Here is a 14,779-nt window from a genome sequence, read left to right as displayed (position 1 = left end):
GAGAGAGCTTTGTACTGGGATTGGAGAGCCAAGAGCCAAGCATTGCTAATCTGAACAATTGCATGTCTCCTCAGACTTCAAAATGTTTGAGCCACAGTGAAAGCAGGGGTATTTCTAGTTTAATAAACAGTAGAGGACCAAAGCATTCAGATGAAGGATACAAGTATGTAGAAGTCAATTTAGCCACTAAACACTCAGAGGTGAGAAATAGGAGGAGTATTTTTGAGTCTTTAGGTTTCTCTTAAAAGTCTGAGCCTTAACCTAGTATAATGAAACTAGCATTCCAGGTCTATGTGCTGCATGGTTTTTTATTTTGTTTTTACTTTTCTGGGTGTTTTATTTTTGGTTTGTTTTTTCTTCTCAGTAGTACACAACAGTAGGTAAAAATAAAAGGAAAAAAGAGGAATAAGTAAGCATGTTGACAGTTATCGCTCAGGCTGCCAAGTCCTGGGGGGTGGCATGAAGCAGCTGTTTCTCCCAGTTACCTAACTTCTTTAAAATACAAAAGCTACAACCCTCTCTACCTCCTCCCCAAGTTTAAATGTCAGGGTCTAAGTGGATCCAAGAAACCCTTTCTCAAGTTCACCGGCTCCTCTGGCCAAGTAACATTTATCCTCTCACAGGGACATAATCTATTCCAGCCAAAAAAGCAGTGATTTAGTCATTATTTAGGCCAATGTTATAACCTCCTTAAATATGCTGTGTGAGCAAGGCAGTCGTGTTTTTCACCACTGCAGTTATGTTTTCTTTATTATCTTTCTTCTGGAGCTGGTGACCTTTGTGTCAGAGGGAACTGTGCCTCTGAAGTGCACTAGCAGCTGAAGCGGAGTTGCTGGGCTGCAACCTGCTCTGCGCGGGTGAGCCTGGGTTGGTACCCATACAGAGGGGACAGTGGGAAAGGAAATGTCTCCAGCTGCCCCAGCTACATGTGCCAAAGCTAATTCTTCACCTCCATAACCACACATAAAAGGGTGTGTTTTTTGTTCTTGTTGTTAGCTCTTGCAGGTACTTTTGTGGGCAAATATTTCATTTCCAGCAAGAGGTTTTGTCTTGAGGGTTTCTAAGAACTTGTATTGACCTGAGCCTAGGGTGGCACAAGAGAAAGGTACCGATACAAATACCAACTCAAAATAATTAGTACCCCAGTGGGTAGGGTGCTCACGCTTAGTGTATTTCTTGCTTTCTACAGCATCTTTCATTTGCAGTCCATGCATGCTAACTGTGCATATATTAAGGCATCTGTGCCCCAGTAAGGATGTCCTAATTAAGTAGACTACAAGAATCTCTCTTTCTGGTCCATTGAGCAAGAAGATATTTGTAGAATTTTGAAGAACTCCAACTGCTGAGATGGGTAAATGGTCATCCTGAGGGACAGTGAAGATGATCACATTCTGTGGGTCATGAGAGCAGCCACTTCAGGCAGTGTGTTCAGAAAGTCGTAGAAATGCCAAAATGTTGAGGCTGGGAAGGCTCTCTGGAGATACCCTATGCAACCTGTTTTTCAGAATATGGCCTTAGTTCGCTTTAACCAAGGGCAGCAAAACCAGTTTCTGCTTGCGAATGCATTGTTAAAGGATAATGTATGCAATCGTTATGCGTTAATAGTGAATGGGAATACTCTTCAATTTGCAACTTCCCTGCATGCATAATTGCAAGCAGTCCTGCAGGAAGAAAGGAAATACTTAAATGGTCTGAGTCTGCTTATCTTTTCATTGTTGCATAACAGAGGTGAATACTATGTTGTCAGTTCCATATTGTTATCACAGCTCATTCAGAAATCAAAAATGTAACCAGTTTTGATTTATAGCTGTATTTTAAGCTCTTCGTTAAGATGATCATTTAGATAAAATGCAAGTCTGATTCTGAATTTAATTTCTTATTACTTTTTACCCTGCCATCATACCCAGGTCAGCTACTTCAGTTTCTAGTTTTATATGATACGGATAGTTCCTCTCAAGCTGTGCTCCATTTTTTTTATTATTATTTTTTTACAATGATGTGTCAAGGAAAATAGAGTAAAACAAAATGTCTGAGCACTATTACTCACTTTTATCTTTTCTTTTTTTTTCAGGTGATAGTGACTGATCCTTACCATAAGAGTGGCTTTTCTGAAAACATTCAACCTGACGCACAATAATGGATATAAAAGATCGCAGACACCGCTCTTTGACAAGGGGCCGGTGTGGGAAGGAATGTCGCTATACTAGTTCTTCACTGGACAGTGAAGACTGCAGGGTACCAACTCAGAAGTCCTACAGCTCGAGTGAGACTCTGAAAGCATATGATCATGACACGAGGATGCACTATGGAAATCGAGTTTCAGACCTGGTTCACAGGGAGTCAGATGAGTTTCCAAGGCAAGGTATGTTTAACGTCAGAACTGCTTTATTCTTCAGTAGTCTCTACTAGATGATGTTAGCTGTCTGTTGAAATAACCCTTGTGAAATTGGAAGCAAGGCTGCTCTCTCTTATTTTACAAAATACTCTTCACTTTAAACATGTTACATCCAACAAATGAGTGAATGAACAGCCTAAATGTTTTTAGTTGGCATAGCCTTCCTTCCCTATCTCTGTTTTTTCGCTACATGCAAACTTGCACATGCCTAGTTTTACTTTCATTCTTTTATTTTACTTGTCCTTTTAAATCATAAGTCTCCTTATCATAAGTTGGAACTACTAGTGAACATTTTTTTCACAGGAACAGCATTTAAAAATCTGGTTAATGTGACCAAATAGCCTGATTGTAATTAAGATTTAGGCTTACAAAAATATAGGCAGTGTTGAATATAAAGGTATAGCTCATTTCTGCCCCTTTCAACAGAAGGCAAAATGTCTAGTACATCTGTAATTGCTAAAACTCTATTACTTCATGTGTGTATGTGTTAATGGCACAATCTCTACTATGCAGTTCTAGTATTGTGACTACTCTGTCTTATGTGACTGCGGTTATCCTGCTTCTCCGCAGAGATCACTCCATGAGCTCCTGTCTAATGAAAGGTCATTTTCTATACTTCGTATTATGTCATACAACTTGTTCAAAGCATTGTGCCAGCAGTCAGTGTCTGCCTTAACCTTTAAATCTAAGTATCTATTAATTTGCATCCTTAATTGAACTCTCATCTAATCCCTTGTTTTGCTTGCATATGTGTACAGGCATTTTAAAGTGTTTGTGTTATGCTTTCTCTATCAAACACCAAGTTCTCTTTTCTGAGGTAGTCTGTTCTTGTAGGGTTTGTTTTGCTAAGATGTATTTACCTAGAGATAAGGCATCTAACTGCAGCTGAATCGTATGAGCTACTGAAGCCATTTTCATTCTGGTTTGCTCAGCCTCTGTGTACAAGAGTCATCTAAATATTACTTTCCCCTATCTGGATGATTGATGCTTCAGCTCAAGTGCCTTATTTTAGTTTCCAGGTCATTATTCGGCATTTCATGAGGGTGTTCTTTTTCTCTTGATTACTGATTTGACAACTGCTCATCCTCCTCCTGCTCTTAATGTGTTCTCATCTGCCCTCCTTATGAAGGGGAGTGCAAATTGAAATGCTCCGAAGACTTTTTTCTGCTAGCCTTTGTTGTTATATCTAGATGAAAAAAGTTTAGTTTCTTGAGGCAAACTATTTTTATTTTTTCTACCAAATAATATAAGCAGTAACTCCTTACCTTTCTGATTTTGTTAAGTGTAGAAAACATGTTTCTTCAGAAAATAAGTTTGTATTGTGATTCTTCATATTTGAAAACTCAAGTTCTGTCTGTTTGTGAAGTTCTTTACTGATGTGAAATTGGAGAAAAGCTGGAAAGTAGATTTTCATTAATATTTGGGGCCTGTTGTCTTTTTCATTCAATGATTTTATATGGATGTAAGTACGATCCAAATAGTTGGAAACACTGGATATTACTTCTGATGCAGATTCTAGCTGCAGACGTACAGAAATGACTACATGTAGATTTATTCTAAATTTGAGTTAGTGCATTGCTGGGGTTAAATTCCTTAGGAAATAAACTTGTTTAAAATAAGTAGTCTGAAGGGAGTTACTTTTCTGCTATAAAAAATAGAACAGACTTTTTGGTTCTTGGCTAAAACTCCAAGTCCTGTGCATACTTGAGCTCTTTGTCTAAGATTTTTCCCAAAGTACAAAATGTGTAGAGGTTCAACCTCTACTGCCAGTCCATTGACATCTGCCTCTGAAGTTGTGGGCCACCATAACGAAATAAGAGGCATTACTTTCAGAACAGTGCTCATATATTTGTTATCCAGTAGCTGCACTGGATATTCACTAGTCAATCGGTTTGAAAAATTCAGTCTTTCAGTGGATGAAAGAGCATTCTAACCTTACAAGTTTTCATAAAAGTTGAGGAGTTCTTTCTGAATGTGGTATTTTAAGATGAATAGGAACTTTTCTGCTTTTCTGCTAGGATATGTCAAAAGCTCGACAATAGTTCTGACACCTCTGAATACTTGAAATATTTTACTATATTCTGGTAATGTGTGAATTTTTCTGTATGCCAGGTGTTTTTCTACCAAAGAGAACCAATTATTATACTTGATCATGTACTTTTCAAAAAGAAAATAAGTTTTTTTTGTTTTTTTTTTTACTTCATCTGCTGACACAGCACAGTGAATGAAGTTAGGTCTCCTTTAAGACAAAAAAGGTAGTTTTTAGAAAGCTATTCTTTAAAGAGGTTGCTTTGAAAGGCAACCTTTGTTCATGTATGCTTTGTAACCAGACTGAGCTTAAAAGAACTCTCTCTACAGAGTTGTTGGAGTTTAAACTGGATTTCAAACGGATGATTGCAAACATTACTATTCCACAGTTCCTCACTTGGCATTCATAGCTCACAGGTTTCGTATTTCTACTTGATCCAAATGCCAGGCTTCATCTGATGCAAAATTTATTAGCCGCTACTTATACTGAATTGACTGCTTTCTCATTCTCAGGTCAGATCTAGTTTAGCAGTAAATCTCTGATATGAAATTTAAGAATAAATAGAATATATGTATGGAGTTACTGAAAGTAAGTCTGAATAGTAGAATGATATTAAACTGGGCCCAACATTCTAAAATATTACCTTTTATTTTTTTTTTATTTTTTTATTTTTTTGACACAGTTAACTATCTTGCTTTCTCTATGCCATTGCACGTCTTTTGGCTTGCCAAGATAATCTCAGTGAAGAACTGACAATACTTTCTGTAATCAGCTCAATTTTATTTGTTTCTTAAAGGAAGTGCATTTTATATCCTTTTAGACACTGATAGTATATGAAGATGAATTAGAAAACAAGTACAGTGGTTATAAGTTGTCTCATAAAATTACCCAGTGTTTTTATCAGTATAAAATTCAGAATTACTGTTACATAAAATCCTCGGTAAGCATGGTGCTGTGACCACTTCCCTGGGGTGCCCATTCTTGTGCCCAGTGACTCTCCTGGGGAAGAACCTTTGCCCTACCCTGCCTTATAGCAGCTTCAGACTGTTCCCTTGAGTCCTATTGGTCAACACCAAAGAGAGGAGATCAGTGCCTGTTCCTCTGCTTCCCTATGTGAGAAAGCCATTGTCCTTAATGAGGGTTCTCCTCAGTCTCTTCTTCTCTAGACTGAACAAACCAAGGGACTTCATTCCCCATATTTCTTTCAGCAGGGCTCCTATTTGTCCTCTCATCTCCTAGTCTCTACATATAGTCAGAATTGTTCCTTCCCAGCTCTCTAATTTGTCTAGATGTCTCTGCAAGGCTTTCCCCACCCTCAGTGCAGTCAGCAGCTCCTCCAATTTAGTATTAACAGTAAATTTACCCAGAACACTTTCTAGTCCTACACTGAAGTCATATATGATAACTTTCTAGAGAACCAGCCTTAAAACAAAGCCCTGGGGAACCCTGATAGTGTTCAGTTTTAGGTTGTGAGTTCCAGACTGGAAGTCATTGCAAAGATGGCCGTAGCAATTCAGCATGTTAAGTTATTTACAAATTCATTACTATGGAAAGTCTGTAATCAACTAACAAGGTAAATATACAGTGTAATCCATTAAAGTATTACCAGCATTCTTATTCTTGAGTGTAATAAAGATGGAGTATAATAAAATACAATCTTCTGAAACTTTTCCATGTGAAACTAAGTTGCTGACAGAGGACTCCAGTAATAAATATGACTAATACTGGGAAAAAAAAAAATAAAAAAAAATACTATTCTAATATTAATATGCATTTGTAGAATAAACTAGCAGGTAGGTGTAATATTAGACATAATATTGTACATACCCACACACAGTTTAAGGGTTAAGTTTTTTGTTCTTGGCAATTTTTCTGTAGTGATCATTATTAAAAATCAACGTTTGTTTACAGTTAAAATTAGAAAATTTAAATGCTTGGTGTTCTAAAAGAGCTTTTCCTGTTTTACTTCTACAGCATTAGACTCTTTATTGTCTGATGATTGTTAAACTACCTTATACTTCTTTGTATTTTCAAAACTATTTACAGTTACTAAGTGAGCATCACATAACCTAGGTAAAAGGCATTAGTGCTTAAAATAGAAAAAGAAGTAAAGAAACAGTTAATTTAGTTAGTGCCTGCTGTCAGTAAAGAAAATTTTAGAAGCTGCAGGTCTAATTTAAAGCAGCCTCAGTAACCATTTTTGTTGAAAGATCTATTTAAAAGCATTTTAATACGCAGAGGAAAACTTCCTATATTTTATAGTTAATGAATTTGTATCAAGCAGCAAGATATTGTGCTTCAAAATAGAAGAGTAGGGTTTACTCCCTGTAGGACTAATGCCTCTGAATATTGGAAAGAACATACTCTGTACTTTCTTCCTTCTTTTGTTTAAGTGCATTATAGAATTCTAAGACCTTGGATAGTGAAATTAATAATTTTTGAACTTACAAGTCCTTCTACCCTTATTCATATGCATGCTCTGTCCCTCTTTAATGCAGTTCCTAGTGTTCAGGCACATCCATGTGGATGTTCTTTTTCATATTTGAATCCATTGTAAAAGGAATAATTTACTCCAAGGAGATTAAATAAATAAATACTTTTCAAAATAAAATAATCTAAATGAAAATACTTCATGATATTATTTCTTGATTCATTCTGGTAATAAAAATGGCTAATTTACTTAAAATTTGCAGTCATTCTATCTTCGGGGGTTCTTGTCCTCAGAAGGATCTGCAGTTAAACACAGATACGCGCTAACAACTTGCTTCTTGTTTAGAATACCATGTGTGTTTTGGAACTGGGTCAAAATGCTGAAAACCAATTCATTCATAGGAATCAAAATTAGGAGAAAATAAAATGGGAAGTGAATATATCTGGTTAAGCAGAGTTCAGTATGTTTTATGTGCTCTCTTTACCTTGTTTTTTTGGTGGTTTTTTTTGTTTTTTTTTTTCCTCTGGATTTAAAATGTTTAAGACCAAAGGGTCTGTTACTTAGTTTTATCTATTAACAGATTAATTTTCGTAAGTTTATTACTACATTGATCTCAGTAATCCTCAAATGAAGTGTTTTTAAGAGTCTGAAAACAGCAATAGATAGAAAATTCAGTTTCTATTGGTGCAGTTTCTGTGGGAAATCTTCTTCCAAGTTAAAATCAGTTGCCAGCTTCTCATTTGATTTTGAAAACAGCTTTCAGTTGCTAGCCATTAGATTTCATGTAGTCTTTTTCTCTTTCATTTGAACATCCATAATACCCAGTGTTCTTTCCTTACAAATTCAATTAGATGCTGCAGTTGAGTCAGTCTTCTTTTCTATGACCTATATCTGTGTATCTATACGTATGAATAGATAGAGCTTCTTAAACATCTGCTTGTCAAGTATCATAGTATCATCTTTGGTCATGAAATCAAATTTGCTGCTCTTCACTAAGCCCTATTATTTTTTTTTTCTCTCTCTAAAACAAGCAGAATATATCATAGCAATCCTATATATGCCTTGGTTATGTGGATAAAGATGTGTATAGTGACAGTGACATGTATAAAGATAACCCTTTCATATTACTTCCATGTTTATAAATCCAAGTATCAAATCAGCTACTTCTCACAGCAGTGAATTGCTATTGAGCTACTTGTCCTTCAAGGTTCCTAATGTATTTTTGGTCTAGATAACTGACTAGGCAAAATAGCGTGTAGATATTTTCATATATTGCTATTTTTTATGTGTCTGCTTAGCTGGAAGCATCTTACAGTGAATGCAAAAGTACATGTCTGTGAATGTAGACCATATTGGAAACAGAGATTTACTGTCCCAAAGTGTAATGCTTACTCAGCCATCTGATGAGATTTGAGCACTAAACAGTTTGAGAGGGATGCATAAAGCTGTTTTATTACAAGATGCTGTTATGAATTGTAGCAGCTTTCCTTATGTTATACTGCTGTTGCCAAATAAGTTGCATGGATGTAAGCAGTTTTATTTGTAATTACTTGCTTGCATTTCCTTAGAATATTTGGGTTGAAGATGTTTGTGGTTCCTACTCATTCTCTGGTGGCAATCCCTACATCCTCTTCAATTCAAAATCAAATGGTATCTTTTAAAACTATTTGGAGAAAAGCCTTTCTGAGGAATGCAATTTCTTGTACATGATATGGAATTGGTCTCAGATATTTGTACGTGTATGTGATATAACCTTGTCAAAAACGATACAGAATGCTCATACAGGAAAATATAACAGTAAGACCTTAAAGCAGTGGGGGGAGGGGGGAAAAAAGATAAAAAAATTAATTTTAGTTGAATTTGAGGAAGTCTAGAAAATAGAGGAATTACCTGCTTAAGGAATGTCAAGGAAAACATGAGGTTAATAGGTGATTTTCTAGACTTTGGTCAAAAACTGCATATTGTAAATGTGACACTTGACAATATTCCTGACAGCACTGCATTGATGTCTTGCTTATGGTCATGTTCTGTGACGCACACACACACACATATATATACATACATACATGCAATTACTTTTCTATTCTGTGATGCTGGTTTGCTCTGTTTTTGTCATTACAATCATTTTCAAAAACTATAGTTGGTGTTTGTTCACTTTTTAATTGTCAGTTCCACCAACTATGAAATATCTTATGTTAAAAGAAATGTAATCAAATATACACCACCAGTAGGTGATTTTTTTTCATCATTACGTATGAAAAAATTAGAAATTACCAAGTTTTGTGGTTGCTGCTGCATTAAAACAAGCTTATAATTTGCTTGTGTGAAGCATTAAGTGCTGAGCTGTGCATTAACACATTCCAGTTTGTCTTCATGGGTATAATAACTTAAACACATACATTAATGTAAGTATTGGGAAGAAAATTAATAATATTTTAGGTTCGCGTACTTAAGCCAGAAGCTTGACAGAAGACTGTCACGTAGAACAAATATTACAAGTTTCATTTATTTCAAGTATATGATCATGCCTGTTCTACATGCCCTGGCACTGTATTCTGGATTTTAAATGTATTTCTGGTTGAATTCCATGTTTTAAAGATGGCATTTTACGCTGAAATTTTAAATATTATCAATATAATATTACTATTTCAAGACATTTCACTCATTTTCAAAACAAAACAAATAAGAATTCACTTGCATTCCATTTAATTTCATTGCAACATTTAGTCTGGTTGCCTACCTGCACAGCCTGGTCCTAGGGAGCCTGCTTTAGCAGGGGTTTGGAGTAGATGATTTCTAGAGATCCATTCCAACTCCTACAAAATGTGATTCTGTGATCCAGTTGTATGTTGAAGTTTTTCTGTCCTTAACCAAAGCGTTTGAACAGCATTGTAGCGAAGCTAAAATAGTGCCCAGTGTGTTCCTGTAACAGCATTAGTCGCACCATACTGAAAGGTTACCTAATGAAATCTGGACATAATTCTTAAGTTATCTTAATAAGGAGCTGAGGTGGTATAATATTACATGGATTCTTGTTCTGTGGGATTGGGTTTTAGTTTTTTACTCATGACAGTGAGTAAAGTTTTGTGTGTAAATAGGCAACTAAATGTGTGTACTCATTAAGTTTGCTTCTAAATTAGATGCGTTTCCAAGATTCTATTTTTATGTGAATATAGAACTAAAACGAGAAATATCTGCTTCCAGCACTAAGTTTATAGTTTATTAATAAAATGAAAAATGATGAATCACAGTTGTAATGATGCATCTTATCCAAAGATAATGAAGAGTTATAAATTGTGTAATGAAAAATTAAAATAAGGTTAAAGTAGTTTATAAGACTGCCTACAGATCCTGCAGTGCTCAAATTTGAAGAAAGAACACTTACTTTTGAGTGATTTGAAAATATATCATTTAGTTTTGGTAGAGGACTAAAAAGCATATACTTGTCTTTAGGATAGTTTGGAAGTGGAAGATTTGACCGGGACAGCGAAGAGAAAAATGAGAAGTTATTTGCTCTCTGAAATCTGTGTACACAACAGATTGTGTTTTAGATGTCTTCAGTACTTCATTTGTGTGATTCTCTCTTGTTGACTTTTTGTAACAATTTCTCATCTGTTTGCCTATTTCTCAACCATTTCATAAGTAAAATAAACCTTTGTGCTTATTTTTAATATTAGCAAACTGTAGTGAAGCTTCTCGTAGAATCACAGAGTATCCTGAGTTGGAAGGGGGACCCACGAGGATCCTTGAGCCCAAGTCCTGTCTCCACACAGCACCGCCCAGAATCCAAACCCTGCATCTGAGTGCATTGTCCAGGTGCATCTTGAGCAGCTCAAGGCTGTGCCCACCGCCCTCTGGGGGCAAAGCCTTTCCCTCACCCCCACCCACCCCTCTCCTGACATGTTGTGATATGTTCTGTGTGTGCTTGCGTTGCAGCAGGCCTCAGTGTGATGAGGGGGAGGTGAAACTGCTTTCTCTTTCAGAAGCATTTCCCCAGGTGGGAAACTGGGAAGGCACCATCACTTGTTGGGAGACTTTTGGAGATCAACAGTATAGAAACTGAGGCAGGTTTTGTAATACTGTGCTTCCCTGAAGCTGCTCTCTCACTTTGTGTAAACCAGAATGTCTGTAGGGGGGAGAATGTTTAGAATAAGCAGGCTTTGTGGTTAAAAATGTGTCAGCTTTGCTTTTTATGTTAGTATGTGGACTTAATAACTCTTATAAGCTGTTACCGTCTGGCAGAGTTCTTCATCTGAGCTTAAATTCATCTCCTTGCCTTATTTTTCGGACAGCATAGCAGTGTTATATCTTGATCCAAGTACATCTGTCCCATAAAGTAGGTTCTCTAGGTGCTGTTTTTTTTCTGAGACATAAGCAAATTTATGTTAATAAATCTACATATTTACTCATTATTTCTGCAGTTCAGAAGAACGGCATTGGATAGGATTTATCTAATTTCTCTGCAACATCTCATTTACTGCTGAGTAACTTAGTACTCAGTTTAAAGAAAATGCTACCACCTCATGAATTATAACAACCTGTCCTATGTGATAAAATAATTATACCTATGGGATACTTAGCAAACAGGAATTATGGAATTCCAATCCATGATGATTATGTGCAGATCAAGACAGAGTATCTATGTGCAGGAGCTACTTGGAATGAATTGAATTACTTGGCAGATTAAGAAAATGCCTAATTAAGAAGTGATTTACTGTGGCAAAATACACAAATATTGTTTACCCCTAATTAAGAAATGATTTATTGTTGTAAAATGCACAAATATTGTTTAATAATACTGATACAATTATTGAATCTAAAGTATCAATTTGATCAGCTGTAGGAGTAGTAGATTATGAGAACAGGAACTTAATTTAAATTTGCACTTGTTTGTTTTTTTTCCTAACACAGTCATTTTGATTGCTGCTCTAAAAGATGCTTTAATTATAGCAGCGTAGTTATTTTTGTGTTCTCATTGTTTAAACTTTAGTTTAAGATGATGAAGTTGATACTCTTTTTCTGCCTCTTCTTCTTCGTAAGCTGCATTATCTTCCAATAATAGAGAGTTTAGAGTAGTAACAATATTTATCAGGCGTGGGACAGACGCATATAATTGCTTTCACACGAAGAATGTGCAGACATTAAATATAGCTCAAGATGAGAGAAATTTGCCTTAAGTCCTCTTCTTCTAACTTAGATTAACATTCTGCAAGAGAGGAAAAGAGAGAAAATATGGGGTAATGTAAAAAATATGCTGTTGCCAAAACACATAGGTTTGTTTCCCCTAAATAAGTGAATAAATTCAGCCATTGGATGTATTTACAGTGCTGTTTTCAGACCAGGAATTAAAATCTTTGCCTCTGGAGTTCAACTGACTGTTGAATGGCATCTCATGTGGTTGTTTTCATTTTGGTGTTGTTGTTGTTTTGTTGTGTTTTGTTTTTTTTTAGTTAATAAAAATATTGTACCTACTATGTTTAAAAACTATGTGAAGTACAACAGTATTATTGACTTAGAACTACCTTTATACCTGAAAAAGCCAGTTGTTTATCTAATGTGATGAGATGTTTAAAGTACCTTATTTATTGTTTACTCATGTAAGAAAAGTTCTCCACAAAACGGTGACATCTAAAAGTCCTTTCTCACTCTACCTTTCAATGCAGAAAGAAAAATTAAGCTGAAATATCTCCACAAAGTTTACCCTCCTGCACCCTTTCTATTAAAAGACAGTAGCTCCAAGGAGTGAATATTCACATCTAAGTCTGTGTGTGATCTTTGTGAAGCCATGAAACCAACCGACCAAAGAAAACAAACAGAGGAAGCCTGCTTTTAGGTTGGATGGCTAGAGTAACCAGGTCCTCTTGTGCAGGAGGGCAAACTCTGTATCCTTATCATTTAACTTCATGTTCCACTTAAAAACATCTTTGTCTGGACTATATTAAATTTCTGATGACTTGAGCTTGTAAATTAACATACAGAATAATCTGAAATGCTGATGAAGGAGCACACTTGTACAAAGTGGCTTCTTGTCTTACTGTCAAGGAGCCTGTTATGCGTGAAGTTTTATGTTTCTGCTGCAATGGGTAGATATTTTTGGATATGCAGGTGGTGGAGTGTCTGTCAAATTTTCTTTTTTTTATTTTTTTTTTCTCTCAAGGAATTCTTTGTAAAAATCTTTTGATTCTTGGCAAAATATTTCAATGCTTGCGTGCTTTCATTTTTCCCTTCATCCAACAAGTTTCATTATTTTCTCCCGCTAGATGTCCTTCCTTAAGGACATGTAACTGGTGCAAAATGATACTTGCAAATAGAGGCTTTTAAAGTCCCAGCTAAAAAAATAAAATAAAATAAAAAAAAATAGTGAAGCTAAACAAAGTAGCAATACCATCAGTGTTGCAAAGGCGAGGTACATCTTCAGAGAATCATAGAATGGCCTGGGTTGGAAGAGACCTTAAAGATCAAGTTCCAACTCCTCTGCAGTGGGCAGAGTTGCCAGCCACTAGGTCAAGCTGCCCCAGGCTCCTTCTTACCTGTCCCTGACTGCCTCGAAGAAGCATTACCTGGCAGTGTCAGGAATAGGGCAAGATGGTGGCTGTGATTCCAGTGATCTCCATGCAGCACTCCAGAGAGAAGGTTAAGGTGTAATAATCGCAAATGAGGTGATCGTATTCCTCCTTCCTCTGTTTTTTATGCTTAGTAGAATCAAATTGTGGGGATGGCTGAAACATGTGGTTGGCTTTATTTACCTGAAGGTGATGAGAATGAACCTTTTCTAGTTCCCATGGCCATGTCTCTGCCATTCTCAGCAAAATTGAGGGGCCGTACTGTGAAAAGGGAGCACAGCACGCACATTCCCTCCCTTTTTTCATCAGCTTGTGAATGTAAGAGAAGCTAATGAACGTTTCCAAATGATCTTGCTGCTAGCACTTTTAAACTGTCATTTGGCTTCTGTGTTCAATCTCAAAATAAGTAAATAAGCAGGGTGGTGTCTTAGTTTCAGCTGGGACACAAATGTTTTCTTCAGTGTCTGTTATGTTTTGGTTGTAGGAGAAAAACCATGATATTAGTAGTTGTCACAGAGCAGTTTTGTACAGAGCCAAGACCGTTCACAGCAAAGAGCCCAGGGAGCTGGGAGGGAACAGAATCAGGACAGCTGACTTAAACTGGCTAAAGAGAAATTCCTTATGATATGACATAATGTATGGAGTTTTGAAGGCAGTGGGAGTTCATCTTGCTCTCTTCCACAGTTTGGGAGACCTTCTGGGCATCAGTTGGTGGGTATGCTTGTCATAACTATTACCCTTTTCCTTTTGGCCACCTTGTTTGCAGTGTACTTGAACACTGCTTATTTACTGTTATGTATCAGCACACAAAGCAGCTGTCACTCTGCTGCCTTTCCATAAGCAGGTCTATCACATGCTAAGCTTTGTTTTATTTGTTCCAGAAGAATGTAATGTATTGTTCTCATATGTTGCATACAAACATTTGAAATGCATTAAAAATGGATTTTTAAAATAGATTTGTAAGTTATGCCTGTCATTTTACTCTGAATTAGGACTGCAGCATTCTAAGAGTAATTTTTCAGCTTCAGTTCCCCAGAGTACTGTATTTAGAAGCACTAAAATGCAGTCATATCCCAGTTTTATTTATATAGTTATATTTACTTTATTTAGACAGCATTCTTACCTTTGGGAAACAAATGCAATGGCACTTTTTGACAACGACCATTTATTTACTCTAGATGCAAATTTTATTTTTGGAAGTTTTTGATTAGAAAGGAAGAAAAGCAGACTAATCATTATGAACTGTGAACTTCTCCAGTGCTGATTTCAGTAACCAGTAGGTAATACAGGGCTCTTTGAGGTGCGGTTCTTTTTTTTCTGTTGTTGTTTTAATAAGCCTCCAGATAATAATGAACTTGTCT

The 14,779-nt window shown here is 36.2% G+C and overlaps 1 protein-coding gene across 26 annotated transcripts in view; it reads left to right on the top strand.

The window, feature by feature from the left end:
- TENM2 (teneurin transmembrane protein 2) overlaps positions 1-14,779 on the top strand; it is a 1,410,959-nt gene that overhangs the window by 980,566 nt on the left and 415,614 nt on the right. For all 26 annotated transcript variants that reach the window (XM_085518796.1, XM_015875933.3, XM_015875927.3 and 23 more), the window contains one exon: positions 2,072-2,362. In XM_085518796.1, the coding sequence (XP_085374922.1) occupies positions 2,137-2,362 (226 nt within the window). In that variant the 5' untranslated portion in view covers positions 2,072-2,136. The remainder of the gene's footprint in view (positions 1-2,071; positions 2,363-14,779) is intronic.

This window comes from Coturnix japonica, chromosome 18 (assembly GCF_054131305.1).
Source record: "Coturnix japonica strain WE chromosome 18, WE-NBRP24, whole genome shotgun sequence".
NCBI lineage: Eukaryota > Metazoa > Chordata > Aves > Galliformes > Phasianidae > Coturnix > Coturnix japonica.
Note: the sequence above shows the minus strand (reverse complement) of the source record. Positions and strands in the feature narration are given on the sequence as shown.